The sequence below is a fragment of the Spermophilus citellus genome, assembly GCF_964194105.1.
Source record: "Spermophilus citellus genome assembly, chromosome: 4".
NCBI classification, from domain to species: domain Eukaryota; kingdom Metazoa; phylum Chordata; class Mammalia; order Rodentia; family Sciuridae; genus Spermophilus; species Spermophilus citellus.
Window position 1 is genome coordinate 153,049,935 of NC_138185.1, and position 17,500 is coordinate 153,067,434.

At 37.4% G+C, this 17,500-nt stretch overlaps 2 protein-coding genes across 12 annotated transcripts in view; one reads left to right on the forward strand and one right to left on the reverse strand.

Annotated features, from left to right (window-relative positions):
• The window catches only part of EXOC5 (exocyst complex component 5), a 72,656-nt gene extending 55,956 nt beyond the window's left edge, over window positions 1-16,700 (reverse strand). For 2 of the 5 annotated variants that reach the window (XM_081291522.1, XM_081291523.1), the window contains exons 1-2: window positions 16,436-16,700; window positions 6,905-6,934 (exon numbers count right to left, since the gene is read on the reverse strand). In XM_081291522.1, coding sequence (XP_081147648.1) covers window positions 6,905-6,934; window positions 16,436-16,462 — 57 coding nt within the window. In that variant the 5' untranslated portion in view covers window positions 16,463-16,700. Of the gene's footprint in view, window positions 1-6,904; window positions 6,935-16,070; window positions 16,215-16,435 lie in introns of those variants that run through there. The other 3 variants (XM_081291519.1, XM_081291520.1, XM_081291521.1) reach the window with 3 other exon arrangements.
• A 185-nt stretch (window positions 16,701-16,885) lies between these two features.
• The window catches only part of AP5M1 (adaptor related protein complex 5 subunit mu 1), a 37,532-nt gene continuing 36,917 nt past the window's right edge, over window positions 16,886-17,500 (forward strand). For 6 of the 7 annotated variants that reach the window (XR_014021629.1, XR_014021630.1, XR_014021631.1 and 3 more), the window contains exon 1: window positions 16,886-17,192. Coding sequence is in view for 3 of the 7 variants with exons in the window: in XM_081291525.1 (XP_081147651.1) it covers window positions 17,119-17,192 (74 nt within the window). In the remaining 4 variants the exon portion in view is untranslated. The remainder of the gene's footprint in view (window positions 17,193-17,500) is intronic. The other variant, XM_081291524.1, reaches the window with a different exon arrangement.

The following is a 17,500-nucleotide window of genomic DNA, read 5'->3' on the forward strand; positions in this document are numbered from 1 at the left end:
ACCTTTATGACTATTCATATCATCAATCAGTAGAAAAATAGGCAACAACCCCCCCAAAAAACAGAAATCAATATAAGATACTAAAATTTTTAAGAGGTTTTTAAAATTTACTATAAAAGCCCTTTTTCAGAGTTGTCAAATAATTGAAAATGAATAGTCATATTAATCCAGTTATCTCAAAAGAATTTCATTATAGGAAAACTATCTGTTGCGGTTTAGATGTGAAGTGTCCCCCAAAAGCTCACATGTGAGACAATGCAAGAAGGTTTGGAGGAGAAATGATCGGGGAACATCCTGAACCTAATCAGTGAATCAATTCCTGATGGGATTAACTGAGTTGTGGCTGGAGGGGGTGGCGCTGGAGAAAGTGATCCATTAGGGGTGTAGCTATGGGGTAAATATTTTGGATCTGGAGAGTAAAATCTCTCTCGGCTTCCAGATCGCCATGTGAGCGGCTTCCCTCAAGCCACACTCTTCCATCATGAGATTCAGCCTCACCTGCAGCCCCTGGGGAATGCAGCTGGCCTTCTATGAACTTAGACCTCTGAAACAGTGAGCCTTTATATAAACTTTTCCTCCTCTAATATTGTTCTTGTTGGTTGTTGTAGTCACAGCAGTGAAAAAGCTGACCAAAACACTATCTGATATAATCAAGACATAACCTGTAAACAAAATTACTAGCTACTTTAAAAATAAAAATTCAGTTTATCTGTAAGTATTGACATGCTTAAAAATGATAAGAATGAATTAATAAGATTAATGAATGAGAATGAATTAGATATCCATCCAAAATAAAATTTTTGATATCTTAAATTAAAATGACCTTATTTAGGAAACATATAATTATTTAGATAATCACACTTCTTGCTTACCTTACTTCTTCTGAAGTCAAAAATTTGATGTGTGTATAACAATCTTTATTTTGCATATATAAATTGAGAAGTATTAACTCAGGATAAAGGAATTTATGTTTAAAGCTACTCAGAACTTTAGAAAATAAGCTAATCAAAAAATTTCAGAAAAACCTGTCTGGGCACACACCTGTAATGTCAGCAACTCTGGAGGCTGAGGCAGGAGGATTACAAGTTTGAGGCCTGCCATAGCTAATTTGAGATTCTGTCTCAAATTTAAAAATAAAAAGAACTGGGGATATAGCTCAGTGGTAGAGTACTCCGAAGATAAATCCCCAGTACACACAAAAAAATAATTTTAGAAAACCTTAACAGCACATAAAACACAGTGATGATAAAATGATAATGAAAGCTCAAATTTTTAAGTGCTTACTATGTGTTGGGCATGTGCTTAGTACTTACACACTATATAGCATTCAATACCATGATAAGTTGTAAGTCCTACTAATACTGATTATTTTATAACTGTGATACAAAAAAGTAATTTAATACAAAACCACTGTGACTTACCAGATTCCAAGGCCCAAATCTTAACTATAGGCAAAATGAAGAGCTTTTTCTTTAAAAGAAGCTAAACTACTTTAGGAAGTAGTCAGTTCTTCCAAAAGTCCACAATACTTCCATTAAAAAACTTCATATAATAATCATGCTCTTGGGGCTGGGGATGTGGCTCAAGCATGAGCGGGGCATGCCCTGGCATGCGCGGGGCACTGGGTTCGATCCTCAGCACCACAGAAAAATAAAGATGTTGTTCCACCGAAAAATAAAATATAAATATTTTTTTAATTTTTTTTTATTGGTTGTTCACAACATTACAAAGCTCTTGACATATCATATTTCATACATTAGATTGAAGTGGGTTATGAACCCCCAATTTTACCCCAAATGCAGATTGCAGAATCACGTCGGTTACACAACCAAAATATAAATATTAAAAAATTTTCTCTCTCTCTCTCAAAAAAAAAAAATCATGCTCTTTTGCCCTATCTTTTCCTGGTTATAATTTTTTGTATCAATACTTAATAATTTTACCCAGGGGCACTTTACCACTGAGCTATATCCCCAAACCTTTTTATGTGTTATTTCTTTTTTAATTTTGTTTTTCATTGTACATGGACAAAATACCTTTACTTTATGTATGTATGTATGTATGTATGTATTTATTTTTATGCAGTGCTGAGGATAGAAACCTCCTATGTGCTAGGCAAGCACTCCACCCTGAGCTACCACTGCAGCCCTTATATTTTATTTTGAAACAGGATCTCGCTAAATTAAGTTCTCATTAAGTTGCTGAGGCTGGCTTCGAACTTGTAATCCTCCTACCTCAGCTTCCCAAGTTGCTGGTATTATAGGCATGTGCCATTGAGTCTAGCTAATCTAAGTTCTTATGTATTATTAATTTTATATTATTGAGTAGTTACAGTTCAATTAAACAAATTTATACTGTTCATCAATTTTGTGTCAGTTTTATTAAATGATATACACCCCAAAACTTATAAATCAACAAATGTTACTGACAGCAAAAAATAATATTTTTATCATAAATACTTTGAAGTCTCTTGAATAAAGTAGTTCTTCATTCAGTAAATGTTAAGAGCCTATTATATATCAGAGACTATTCTAGATACCTGGAAAATGGTAGAGAAGGACAGAAAATTTCTGCTCCTAGTGGAAGATAGCCACAAACGAACAAAAAAATGATAAGGCAACAAGAACCATGAAGAAAACTAAAAGGGACACAGAATGATGGATAAGCATGGGATTATTTTTGCTAGAAGTATCAAGGAAAAAATTTATAGGAAAATAAATTTTGAACAAAAGCTTGTATGCAGCTAAGAAAGAGGCCATCAAGGGAAGAATACACCATACACAGGAGTATGCAAGAAATGACAAACAGCCTGTGTGATTAAAACTGAGTGATTGAAGGGGAGAAGAGGTGTGAATGACATCAAGAGCTAGGGTCCAGAGTTTGTACTAAGATCTTAGGATATCCTATGATACGTTCTCTGTTGTTAAATGAAGAAAAGTCCAGATTATGAAGAGAAAGAATCCTGAAATATGTTGGCAAATATACACAATAATGATTTTTCTATTCTTTCTCCCAAAAGGAGTTACAATCATTTACTCTAGTACACCAGGGAATGGGAAAATGAACATTTTGAGGTATGCTGGATTCAGTGGCCAAGTGGATAATAATACTTGATTGACCTAAAGCATCATGGATCTTGTTTGAGTGAGGACACATGGATACTAAGTAATAAGTAGATTCCTGACCAAGGTTGAAGTCCATTGGTCCAACAGGCCCATGACCCACCTACAGACCATTTTCCCAATCTCCAAATGTATAACAGGAATAGATATATTGGATGGCTGATGCAACTCTAACAGTGTGTCCTTGGTCTATACAGTAAGAGTTATTATAGTGAGGAAGCCGAAGTCAAAGTCCATATACTGTCTCTCTCCAGCAAAAGTAGTTAATTAAATTGTCCTGCAGAAATTAATGCTACCCTTAAGGATCTAATGCACAAATTAACAGACTTTTCTTAAAGGACCAGAGAGTAAATACTTTTAAGACTGTGGACCACACTGTCTCTTACAATCATTAATCTCTGCCATGGTGGTATAAATGCAATCATAGTCAATACATAAACAAACACGCATGAATATGTCCCATTACCACTTTACAAGGAAAGAGGTTCCTGGGAAGATAGTGGAACAGGAAACAAGAGAAATATGTTTCCATACATAGACAAGAAATATACTGTCAGAATCTGTCTGGTGCTATTTTCGAACTCAGGAGGAGACTATTGAAGACTTATAACTTCCCAAGAGAAAGTTCAGACAGCAAAATATGGTTAATTTCTGTAAGTTTGGCTTCTTGGCACAGTAGCTCCACCTCCAGGCCCTTGGGAGATAGCTGTGCATTTACTGCTAAACAACCCACACTCAGTTGCAGAAGCCAGAGTGGACACAAAAAGCCATCCAATCTCTGACTATAGCTTCTGATCAAAGAGGTACACAAGAGCTTGTGGCCATTATTTTTGTTACACCTCTAACAATTCTGCAAGCCCTTCTCCCACGGGATGGAGTGACTTCCAGAGGACTTAAATGGCTCACACTCTTTTTAAAATTCCTTTCTTTATTTTTCTCTTTCTCTCCTTTGTGGAGTCAGACATAGTCACAAGGCAGCCATGGGCTGTGTGTGTAAGCTGTGGGCATTTTGAGCAGATGAGCGGACTGGGCTGACGTTGCTGCTCTGTTTGGGCTGTGCACGTATGTGTCCTTTTGGCTCACTCTGCCTTTTGATCCCACACAGCACCTGAGATAGGTGTGACTTGCCAAGATGTCAATCATTCTACTGACCACAAAGCTAGACTCAACCCCCTGAAACCTGACCCTTTGCCTTATTTGGAAAGAACATTCCATCAAACCCTCCCTTTGTATGCCCCCTATAAAAATAAAGAATCCCCATGCAAGCTCTCTCTTTCCAACAGACCCCTAAGTTCGAGAGCTGTCACTGGACCCTAAGAAAAAGGTACTCTATTTCGTGCCAATCCAAACTGACCTGGAGTGACCCTGAATGATTTAGTCATGTTGCAGCAAGACATTAAGGAGCAAGACATTCAAAAACAACTACACTTACAGGGGAAATTAGAAAATGTTCCCAGGGAAAAGTACATGAAGAGAAAATCTAAGAAGACCTTAAGTTTTTATCTCAGGCTGACCTTCACAAGCTACAATAATTAAAACAAACAAACAAAAACAACTATGTAACAAGGACCAGCAAAACTGGGAAAGGTGAGGACTGTTATTTCCAGAGTTATTAGACTATTAGATTCAAATGTCCAGTTTTAAACAAAATAATCACAAGGCATACAAAGTAATAGAAAAACAAGGCCTTTTCAAAGAAAAAAGATATCAACAAATACTGTCCTTGAGAAAGACCCAACGACAAATCTGCTAGTCAAAAACTCTGAAACAATTGTCTTAAAGATATTCAAGGAAATGAGGACAAATGTGGAGAAAGTAAAAAAATGATACATAAACAAAATCCCAATAGATTAACAAAAACAAAAACTAAAAAGAAATTCTGAGGCTAAAGAGTATAACTGAAATGAAAAATTAAGCAGAGGGACCCAAAGCCAGATTTCAGCAAGCAAAGGAAAGAATCAGGGAACCTGAAGATAGTACAATGGAAATTACTGAGTCTGAGAAACAAAATGAAAAAAAGACTGAACAGACCCCATCAAGTGGACCTATATACACATTGTGGAAGTTTCAGGAGAAGAGATGAAGAACGGGGTCAAGAAAATATTTGAAGCAATAATGGCTGAAGATTTCTCAACTAAAAGACATTAATATAAACACACAAGAAGTTTAATGAACTATGTAAGATGAAATCATAGAGATCCACATCAAGACAGATTACAATCAATCTTTCAAAAGAAAAAAGGTGGCACACACCTGTAATTCCAGCAACTTAGGAGGCTGAGACAGTAGGATAATAAGGCCAGCCTCAGCAATTTAGTGAGTGCCTAAGCAACTTGGCAAGAGCCTGTCTCAAAAGAAAAAAAAATTTAAAAAGGGCTAGGATGTAGCTCAGTGGTAAAGTGCCTCTTAGTTCAATCCCTAATACCAAAAAAAAAAAAAAAAAGAAGAAGAAGAACACCACCACCACTCAGGAAAGCAGCATAAAATAAGTGACTTGTCATATAATAGGGATCCTCTATAAGATTATCAGCAGGTTTCTCTTCAGAAACATTCAAGGCTAGAGGGTTAATAAATTCAAAGTGCTAAAAGAAAAAAAGAAAGTGAACCATGAATCCTATATTCACAAAAATCATATTTCAAAAGCAAAGAGAAACTAAGGTATTCGCAGAAAAAAAAGCTGAGAAAATTCATTATCATTAGACCTACCTTACAAGACATGTTCAAGGAAGTAGTACAGGGTAAAATGAACGTACACAATATAGTAACTCAAAGCCATATCATGAAATAAAGATTTTAATAAAGGGAAATAAACAGGCAATTATAAACGCTAATATTGTAACAATGGTTTTTAACTATACTTTCCCCCCTACATTATTTAAGAGAATAACTCTTAAAAATTATTAGTCTAAAAGCTAAAGTAGTACTGTAACTTTGTTTTCTAACTCCAGATTTTGTACATGATTTAAAATGATAATGTATTTTAAAAAACTATCAGTTTGTGCTATGGAGCATACAATGTATGAAGATGAAACTTAGTGCTATCAACAAGCAAAAGAATTGGAATGGAGTAGAAGAGCAGTTTTACAAGTTATTAAAGTTAAGCTGTTATAAATTCAAGTTAGAGTGTTATAAATTAAGTTATGGTATTAGAGTGTTATAATACAATCCCCATGGTAACAACAAAAGGAAATAAGAAAGGAATTTAAATGTTCACTACAAAAATAAATAAAATAAAATAAAGAAAGAACTAAACACAAAAGAACAAAGTAATGCAAGAAATAAAGTATAAACATTTCGCTTCTTGGCACAGCAACTGCCCAAGCTCCATCTCCAAGCCCTTGGGAGACAGCTGTGCATTTACTGCTAAACAACCCACTCTCAGTTGCAGAAGCCAGAGTGGACACAAAGAACACCATCCAATCTCTGACTATAGCTTCTGATCAAAGAGGTACACAGAGCTTGGTGGCCATCATTTTTGTTACACCTCTGCACACTTCTGCAAGCCCTTCTCCCATGGGATGTAATGCACCCAATAAGAGACCATCCAAATATATGGCCAACTATCAAAACTAAATGGACATACAGTCCTAGAACAACAGAGACTTCAAAACCTAACTCTCAAGAATGGATAGAACAAGAGACAGACAATAAATAAGAAAATAGAAGACTTAACATAGTAAAATAACTAGATCTATGTTGAAGATATAGCTGAAGCAGCAGTTCAGAGGCGGTACTCTACAAAGTTGAAGCACTATCTTCCAAGATACAGTGTAAATCCTTACCTTAAAAACCTTTATATGATGTTGTGTCCCCTACAGGAAATGAGTCAGAAACAAGGAGTAAAAGCAGAATGGCCTTACTTATCATGATGCCTAACTTGTGCATACTCTCCCTGCAACTTTTGAAGTCTGTAGTGAAAGAGATGTTGGTCAACCGAAGGGGAACATTTTTGTGTAGGCACATATAAAAGTCCCTTTAACCTAAAACTACCAATACTTCCTGGTCACAGTGGCCACTTATATCCACGGAATAAAAGGTAAAAAGAATTACTATCTTTGGTAAGGACAACTGACCTTGAACATCATGAGGCAATGCTACTATTACATAGCAGGGGCAAAGAACAGTATGTCTGGCACACAAGAGATCTTGGGAGATCAACTTCACAATCAACTCTTGAAAATACACAGATAAATACTGCAACTAGCTGAAGGTAAGGTACAATTAGAATGGATAGTACAGGAGGGAGACAGTATCAACTTCAACCCTGAGGGCAGTTATAGGACTGGGAGCCATAATTCATTCCACTAATATTCTAATTTTCCTCTAAGATGAAACCCAACTTACTATAGTTAAGTAAAAACAAAAATTACCAAAACTGATACAAACTATGCACTAAGATACTATCACATTAAATTGGCCTTTACATACTAGGTTACTGTGTTGATGTGTCAAACTGTTTTTACTTCTTTGTAAATGTTACCAACTGTAAGATAAAACATGGTGTTTGTGGTCATTCCCACTGAAAATCTCTTGGACATCAATTCTTTGGACAAGAACATAAATTCCTAATTTAATATAGTTTCTGAGAAAATTTCAATTAACTTTTTATATTTTCCTATAGTTATTCCCCAAAATACATCCAAAACAATGTGTTAGAACCACCCACAAACTCAAAGAACCTACAATATTTTCACTAGTCAAGGAAAAAGAATAAAACTTAGAGAATTTCAGAGAGGTGTTCTGTATCCCATTAAACCAAATGAACCATGGGTTCTAGCACTATCTAAGGTATTTCCCTTTATTAGGAATATTGTCAAAAACTCTTCAGGTAGAAACTTCCCTATGCAATTCCTACATTACCAAGTTCACACTCTATTATATATATAATATGTATATATATATATATATATGTATATGTCATAAGGTTCTTATCTTGCTCTACCTACCTCAATTTTTCTGTACCCTAATATAAACAGCCACACTTCCATCAGCCTATTCCAGTATACTCTTCAAATACATGCTATTCTTGCTTCGTAGCCTATGATCACAAAACTCACCCTACAGAATACCTTTTCTCCTCCAACAAATCCAAACACCACTTGCTACTGGCTTGAGTATATTCACCCAAAAGCATGTATTAAAAATTAATGTGTTGTGACTCATAACAGCTCCAGGGTAGTGGGTGGAGGATCACCAGATTGGACAGCAGGGGAAAGGAGAAGTAAGGACAGATGGGAATAGAAAAGACAGTGGAATGAATCAGACATAACTTTTCTATGTGAACATGAATACACAACCAGTGTAACTCCACATCATGCACAACCACAAGAATGGGAAGTTATACTACCTGTATGTATATCAAAATACATTATATGATCATGTATAACTAAAAAAATAAAATAAATTAATTCCACAACGTAAGTGTTGGGGGGTTCCAGCTCAATGGGAGATGTTTAGGTCACAAAAATTTCATAACTAGATTAATGCAAATTAAAAGGGGCTGAGACTGAGTTCCTCGCATCAAGGAAGGATGTCCCCTCCACCTCTTGCTTTCTACCATGGGATGCTGTAGCTAAAAGACCCCCTAGAACCCAAATGATTCTAGCACCTTGATATTGAATTCCTCAACCCCCGCCCCCAAACTATGTGAAATAAATTTATTTTCCTTATAAATAACCCATTCTGTGGTGTTCTGGACAATAATACAAAAGAGACAAGGATACCACTGTACCATTACTCCAAGCCTGGTTCAGTTCTTCCTTAAAGAGTTCCTTCTCTACATCATCTCTATACTGATTTCTCCCCACTATAAACTTTCAAAGTTCATATCCCTATGCAAAGCAATATATCCCTAATTGTCACTTATTGTTTTATAATAATTTCTGTAAGTTTCACACTTTTCTCCGCACTTTAATTGAAAATCAGGGCAAGCTGTCCTAGGTTGCTCTTGCTTTCCAACTATGATGAAGAGACCAATGCTGCGCAAAACATAATACTAACCAGCTGGGGATACGGCTGAATCCCTTGAAAAAATTCTTGAAACATCATGCCTTGATTCACATATCTAAAACCAAAAAGCCAAGACCACCACCCATAACCCAAAAATAAAAAAGAGGCATTACATAGTGCTATTAAGCTGAGATTCTAACAGAAACCATATAGTACTGAAAATAAATAAATTTGTCCTCTCCTTTTAGCCATATTTGATTTGATAATGAGATTCTTGTTTCCTATAAGTCAATAAATAAATTATAATTATTGACTTGATTTTTTTTATAAAACACTACTAAATCTTTTGTCTCAAGCCAGCAAAATTGATATTAAATTTTCCATGGAAATAGAAAGATAAAGCATATTGAAACTAAAACAAATTTGGAAAAGTATCTGGGAAAACTACCTGCAACAGTACAAGATGAATAATTTTACTCTTTTTAAAATTAAAGGCTGAGCACAAATCTGGTGGCACAAGTCTGAAAGTAATCCCAGCAGCTCTGAAGACTCAGATAGGAAGATCTCAAGTTCAAAGCCAGCTTCAGCAAAAGCAAGGTTCTAAGCAACTCAGTGAGACCCTGTCTCTAAAAATACAAAATAGGGATGGAGATGTGGCTCAGGGGTTGAGTGCACCTGAGTTCAATCCCCGTGTCCCCTCCCCAAAAGAATAAATAAAATAAAGGCTATTTTAAAATGTGATCCTGAAGGAAATGTTGATTCTTTAAACTGAGATAATTAGCCAATAAGTCTTCATATTATTAGAACTATTTTGAAGATGATCTCAGTACGTAATATTCTTCTTTCATTCTCTGAAGTAAAATATTTTTCCCAGAGAAAATATCTAATTTCTGACAATAAATATCTGATTTCTATGCCTCAAAGAGATAATGGTATGTTATAGTACCTTGCATAAGATTCAGTAAATAACAGAATTAAATTTCAAAATTTTTTTTAAAGAGAGAGAGAGAATTAATCTTTTTTTTTTTTTTTTTTTTTTTTGTAGATGGACACAACACAATGCCTTTATTTTTATATGGTGCTGAGAATTGAACCCAGGTCTGCCTGTGCTCTACCGCTGAGCCACAATCCCAGCCCAAATTTCAAAATTTTTAAAGCAAGAATGGCCTTTAGTTATCATCTTATTTTCAACATTTGAAGAAAATAAAGCAATGCAATTTGTCAAAGTACTAAACCAGCATTCTAACACAAAGTTTTTCTCACTCTACTATGATGTGTTTTAAAATAAAACCTATGAATGATTATTTAGATCTGGGAATGAATGACATTTCTCAGTTCTATCTCCCCGTAGTTGTGTGGTTCTGGGCAAATTAACATCTTTATGTTCCAGTTTTCTTATTTGTAAAGTGGGGAAAATTAAGTTTTTTAGCTCAGAAGGTTAATTTGAAGATTACCTTAAGTTGATAAAGTGCTTAGAAGTGATTACTGAAAATGTCTAATAAAATCTACCATTAGTATTTCAAAAATCAAATGTATTTGCAAATTAAGACATTAAATATATTTACATGCACTTAATAATGCCTCCGGGATGAAATTAAACAAGTGAATTCAAGGAACATTAATTTCTTTGGATGTTCCTGTACAATACATTTTATTGTATCCAGAGTAAGCAAGTGTGTATGTGTGTCGTTTATGTATGCATGCACATATGTGTATGTACCTATATGCATATATATAAAACTATTCTCTCTTTTCATATTGCAATTCCAAGAAAAGAAAACAGCATCTGAAAAGTTAGGTCAGGTTTTCAAAATACTTTTTACCTAAACTTTTTTTTTTTTTTGGTACCAGGGATTGAACGCAGGAGTACCTAACCACTGAGCCACATTCCCAGCCCTACTTAGTATTTTATTTAGACAGGGTCTCACTGAGTTGCTTAGCACCTCAATGTTGCTGAGGCTGCCTCTGAACTCATGATTCTCCTGTCTCAGCTTCCCTGCTAGGATTATAAGCCTACCACTCGGCTTACATAAATTTTTAACAATAAAAACTTAACATAAACCCATTACTCTTAATCATCTACCTCTGCTTCTACCATTCTTAATATTAAAAGTGGTTGAAGCCTTTAATGATGTAGCCTCTGTTCCAATTATTTATTGCTATGTAACAACCATCCCCATACTTAGTGACAAAAAAACAATAATATTTTGTTCACAAATCTGCAATTTGGGCAGGGCTCAGTAAGGAAACACAGTCTCTACTCCATGTGACATCAGCTGAGGCTGCTCAACTTAGGAAATTGGTACTTACTGTCAGCTGGGAGTTCAGCCAGAGTTGAGGGCCAAGGGCCTTGGTTCTTTGAAAGGGCTGCTTTGGCTTTCACTTGGAACAGCTGCTATATTTCAAAAGAGTATTAAAAGAGAACCAGGATACTACCTTGGAAATCACTATGTAGTATCACTTCCACTGGCCAGGTTCAAGAAATAAATACCCTTCTTCTCTAGGAGATGAGTGTCAGTCACACTGTAGGATGGCAGATCTTGTTGTGGGCATCCAGTCTCGTTTTGTAATTCTCTCCTAGCATAATCTCCTATCTTTTGTATCGTTTTCTTCTCAGTCTGCACTGAAAGACTTTTCCTCTCTGATAGATGTCATTTTCTTAATCCACCTAAATTGAAAGTGACTACTACTTAATTTTAAAAATTAAATTGAGAATGTTTTAATTGAGATTCATCTAAGTAAAATAACTCTCTAGGTGGAAACTATTTTTCCCTACTTTACAAACACAAAAACTGAGGCATAAAGATGTTAGGTAACTTGCCCAAGACCACATAACTACTAAAAAGTAGAACTAAGAGATGTCATATTCATTCCCAGGTCTAAATAACCATCCAATTAAAATAGTAATTGCTAAACTCCTAACTAGCTATGCCCTCTTTTCGAGTAACCAATTCATATTTACAATTGCCTTCTGGACTTCTTCACCAAAATACTTTAATAAAAACTCAAAATTTAAAATATATATATATATATATATATATATATATATATATACACACATACATACATACACACACACACACACACACACACATACATACTTTTTAATGAATACATTATTCCTTACCCCTGAAGGGTTCTTCCAATTTCTGTGTCACAGTTAGTACATCATCAACCACCTATTTTCCAAAGTTCATAAACTTGGAATTAACTCCTCATTAACTGAACTCTTTTGATTCTTCCTCCAACACATCTTTCCAGATTTCTTGGCTTCTGTGTTTCCATTAAATTATGCTAAAATTTTCCCTGCCTTGATTAATCAATCAACAGACAATTGTGAAATAATTACCAAATGACAAGAACTAAGGCAGATTGCCCATGACCCCTGTTTTCCTAGCTAAAAATCTCTTATCCATTGAAGGCCATTCTTCATATGAACATTAAAATTCCCTGCCTCCCCCGACATCCATCAGGCCAGGCACAGTGGCACACACCTATAATCCCAGCACTCTGGGAGGTTGAGACAGGAAGATTACAAATTCAGGCCTGCATCAGCAATTTAGGGTGATCCTATTTCAAAATAAAAAGTGCTGGAAGGGTTAGGGATGTAGGTCAGTGGTAAACTGCCCCTGGGTTCAATCCCTAGTACTGAAGAAAAGGAGATGGATGGGGGGAGGGGAGTCAGCTCAGCCCCTTAAATATGGTATACAAAAAGCTTTCCCAAATCTTCCTCAAACCCCCATGGTCTCAATTTCAATATCTTACTATGAATCACCAGCCACAACACTCCCTATTTCTAAACCATGCACAGACACACCTTGTCTCATCTCAATATTCCCTAAACACACACCCCCTTACAAATTGGAGTTACCGTCTGTGTCTGCCCTGAAATGTCATTACTATATGAAAGCATTCCTAATCATCCCAGGAAAAGATCCTGGACTCCACTGCACCATATTAACACATTTTTCTACCCCAACTATAATTTAACTCACCGTCTTTTTTCTTTTCTACTCTTTTCTTTTTTGTTGGGGTGGGGGTGGGGGTGGGAATTGTACTAGGGATTGAACCCAGAGGCACTTTACCACTGAGCTACATCTCAGCCTTTTTTTTTTTTTTTAAATTTGTTATGCTAAGACAGGATCCCACTAAGTTGTTCAGGGCCTTGATAAATTGCTGAGGCTGTTCTAGAACTTGCAATCCTCCTGTCTCAGCCTCCCAAGTTGCTGGGATCATCTTTTACCTCTAATCCCTGGAGATGATGAGTTAAAGTAAAATGCTCAATAAATATTTGCAAAATGAATAAATGAATGAATTAATATTTCTAGGGCATGCCCTTTGAGACATATAGCCTCATTAATCTTTTTTTTAATATTTATTTTTTAGTTTTCAGCAGACACAACATCTTTGTTTGTATGTGGTGCTGAGGATCGAACCCGGGCCCCATGCATGCCAGGCGAGCGCGCTACCGCTTGAGCCACATCCCCAGCCCCCCTCATTAATCTTGATACTGTGAATTGAACTTAATAGGTACTAAAAAAAGTATTTTGTTGAATGAATGAGTAATTGACCATAGTTCTAACAAAAAATCCTCCCATAAAGGTAGCCTGCCCAGAGACAAGACTCTAGAAGAATGATATGAGAGAAAATTAGCAAATGAGAAGAGAGAAAATATACTCAGTAGTGCAATAAAAGAGGAACATCTGCAACAACTGAAAAAGAATTTACCACTCCAGTCATTATTTATGTGTAGAATACATAATGAATCCAAACCACAGAGGAATCTTGTTCAGAAAGTTCACCCTGAGGTGATCATTTAAAAACACTACAGATGATACCTTCAGAAAGATCTGTCAACAAGGGTTGAAACTGGGAGATTTCTATGATATACATTATAACAATAAATGAATCATCTATTAATAAATCATTTCTGCAAACTGAGGAAATATCCTGCAGTTTGATTTTGTTGCATAACGTTTTCTTTGTTTAAAAGGGAAAAGTCAGAGATTTTTTTTTAAAAGCACAGTTAACAGTTTAATGTTGTTTCCTTTTATAATCTCTTCAATGTGGAAAATGAAAGCACAATTCTATTTAACAGTACATGAAAACCAGGATGCATAAAAACAAAATATCCTTGACTACATCCTGCCCTGTTTTCCACAGTTCCCCAGTTGTGACTAAGAAAGGGAAGCAGGAGAAAAAGACACTCCCTGATTTATTCTGCAACCTAGCTCAATGGTAGTAACAGCAGGAAATGGCAGAAGTGACTGAGGGTTTTTTCTTTCTTCTCCCTCTAAAATCTTAAGAGGTCAACTTTTCACTTGAGAATGAAAACTTCCTCAACAGCAGAGTCCACTGTAGAGCTAGACTCATAGGCATCCAGGAAAAGATAAATATACTTCTTAATTACATTTAACTAATAATTATAACTATTATTACAACATGCCTTTGATTTTGATGATGCAACAGCTACATATATCCAGGGAAAAGTCACTTGAGTTAAGACCTATAAATATGTTTAAGTTTGGTCTAAGAACCCTCTGGTCAGAGGTTCTGTCTCTGTCACCACCACTAAATCTCACCAGCTACTATGTAACTGGAGACAATAAGATAAGGTAAACCCTAATTTGGCTTAACTACTTTACTAAATGGCAAGACCCTAGAGAACAAAATATATATTTCACCACAACCCCCTTTTTCCCCCTGGGGAAGAAGGTAGTACTCAAATATATTTTCAAGTAAGTTACGGAACTCATGTGGTCACTCATCTAAAGAAAAGATATATTTAAAATATGATCCAAGACACAACTGAGAATGTCAAGGAGGCTCCATTAATTCAAAAGTGTCTTATGAACTGTACAACAATATAACAGATTTTTGTTAACAGCTGGTTTGTCACAAAATACATTAATTAAAAATCTCAAACAGCTTCACAAAATTTTGTAAGATGTGAAAAAGAAAACAAGGAACTACAGAACTACCTAGTATTCTGCCCAGGTACACAGTAAAAGTTCTCAGCAAGAATGTCTCCTTGCTCTGGTGTCAAAAGGCAGATGGCACAATTTTATAATTGGACAAACTGATGTAATGTATCCTCTAACAATTAAATTTGAGAAGGCACAATTAATACTTCTTAAATCTCATCTAATTATAATGCTTTACTCAAAATTTGCTGTTTTATTAAATTCATTATAATATTATGTCATCCCCCTCAAAAAAAGCGTTATCTATGCAAGGGACGACTGAAGGCCAAGACATAATACTCACAAAAGTAATAATGAAAAGTTCCAATTGTAACAAAAACTGTGTCATCTAAATTTTAAGCCACACAAACTGCTGAATCTCAGGCAGAAAAAGGATACAATTTTCCCTGATGAGAAATTCTCAATTGTGAATGGCAGTGTGCTCTACTGCTTATACTTCTGTAACTCAATAAAGAAAAGCCACACCAAATAAGGGTCTTTCCTTTCTTTTCACTCACATCTCCGCTTTCTTTCACACAAGGAAATATTTTATACGTTTCATTGTTTCGTGGTTCAGTTGCGGCTTTCCTATCCTTTCAAACAAGACACACTTTTACACTGGACTTCAAAAAGTTAAATTTTCAGGCTTAGGAGACTGAATATATTCAAGGAAATACATTAGAATGCACACTGTCAAGCGCACGTTCACGATGCTCCAGCTCGTAGTTAGGCGGTTTTTATAACACCCTTAAATTTCCTAAGATTCCAACACATGATCATTTCAGTTTTGATTCCCTTTAATTGTAGGCTAAACAGGCCTTTACTGTCCTAAAAAAAAAAAAAAAAAAAAAAAAAAAAAAAAAAAAAAAAAAAAAAAAAAGACTCACAGCTTTACCAAATGTTAAGAGTAAGCACATGAGTGCCACTTCTGGTATTACTAATGGCGCAATGAGAAGCCCCCAAGAGTCGCAGTCTCAGGTGGTCCCCTTGGAATACTGTCACGAAGAGCCACGCGACAAGACAAGGCTCGCCCCACCTGGAGCTGCCGGCTCCTCTACTCGCCTCCGAAGTCAGCCCTTCCCACGACTTATTCCGAACGGACATCGTCCCTCACTAGGAGGGACCTCCGAGACGCCCCTCAGACCCCGCGGACCAAGCCAACCCTCTCCTGGGACAACCGGCTAGCGCTAGCGACCGACCGGCCCCCCGCGGCCCCAAACCTCCCCTCCCCCACCGCACGCTCCGCCCGTCCGCCGCCGAAGCCGCCACCCCACCCTGGCTTTCGCACCTTCCTTCCCAGGGCTTCTTCCGGGCCGCGGGAGAACGCCCGCTTCTCCGCCCGCCCACCCCGCGGCCCGCACCCCCCGGGCCTGCCACTCCCCGAAGAGACGCGGGACCCACCTCGAACAGCTCGGCCGTCGTGGCCATCCCGGCCGGCTGAGAGGCTCGCCCCGCGCTGGATGCCGTCTCCTCTTCACATGCTGCGCCTCAGCGGCGCCGCGCACAGGTCCCTGCTTGGCTGGTCAGCTCCAACTCCGAGCCGCCGCGGGCTTCCCCAGTCCTTACAGAACCCAGGCTGAGCGAGAGAACGGCCATGAAGCGGAGCCGCAGACGCCTGTCAGCTGCCTCCCGGCGCCGCCCGCGCCGCTCCCATTGTCACCGCCTCATACGCCGGAAGTGGAGCTGCGCGCGCCCGAAAGGAATCGGGAGGGGGCAGGCGAGGGAAGCTAGCAGCTGGCAAACCGAAGAGAGGCTGGTTGCTTGGGCAAGTGAGGAACCTTGATCCTTGCGGGCCACCATCCCGGAAGTGGAAATTAGAGGAAGAAAATACTGGGTTTGCTGGGGGTAAGTTTCTCAAGGTTCTAGGTGCGGATTTTTAGAACTTTTTGTGGTATGTTTTGACCAGGATAGAATCAGAGGTTTTTTTCGCCTCCCTTGAAAGAGCCAGCATCTCTAGTGAGTTCGTGTGTGGCGCAGGGCGAATCTCGGGACTTCAGTTAAGAATCCCGCGGAGAAAGCCGGTCTGCGCTGTTCCTTGGTGGCGACTTTGGTAAGGAGCTGAGCTTATGCTTTAGTGGCTTACTATGGCCCAGCGGGCAGTGTGGCTTATACGCCACGAACCAGGAACTCCACTTTGTGGCACCGTGAGATTCTCCAGGTAAATGCAAATCTGAATCCCCAGGAATGATCAATCGAAGATTCATTGATGTAGCATTGTTTTGTGATGCATTGTATCCCAGGTCTGCCACGAATGATCTTGGTCAAGTTACTTAACCTCTGTTTTGCCTATTAAGTGAATATTTTATACTGTTGTAAAAATAAAACGAATTGTTGCCTGACAGATTATTACATGCGTTTTCTAGTGTAAGTATTATTGCATCTTAAAATTAACTCCATCTGCTTAGGATTGATACAGAGATGATAAAGGAAAAAACAGTATAAACACGTTTTAAAAGTTTTGACTCA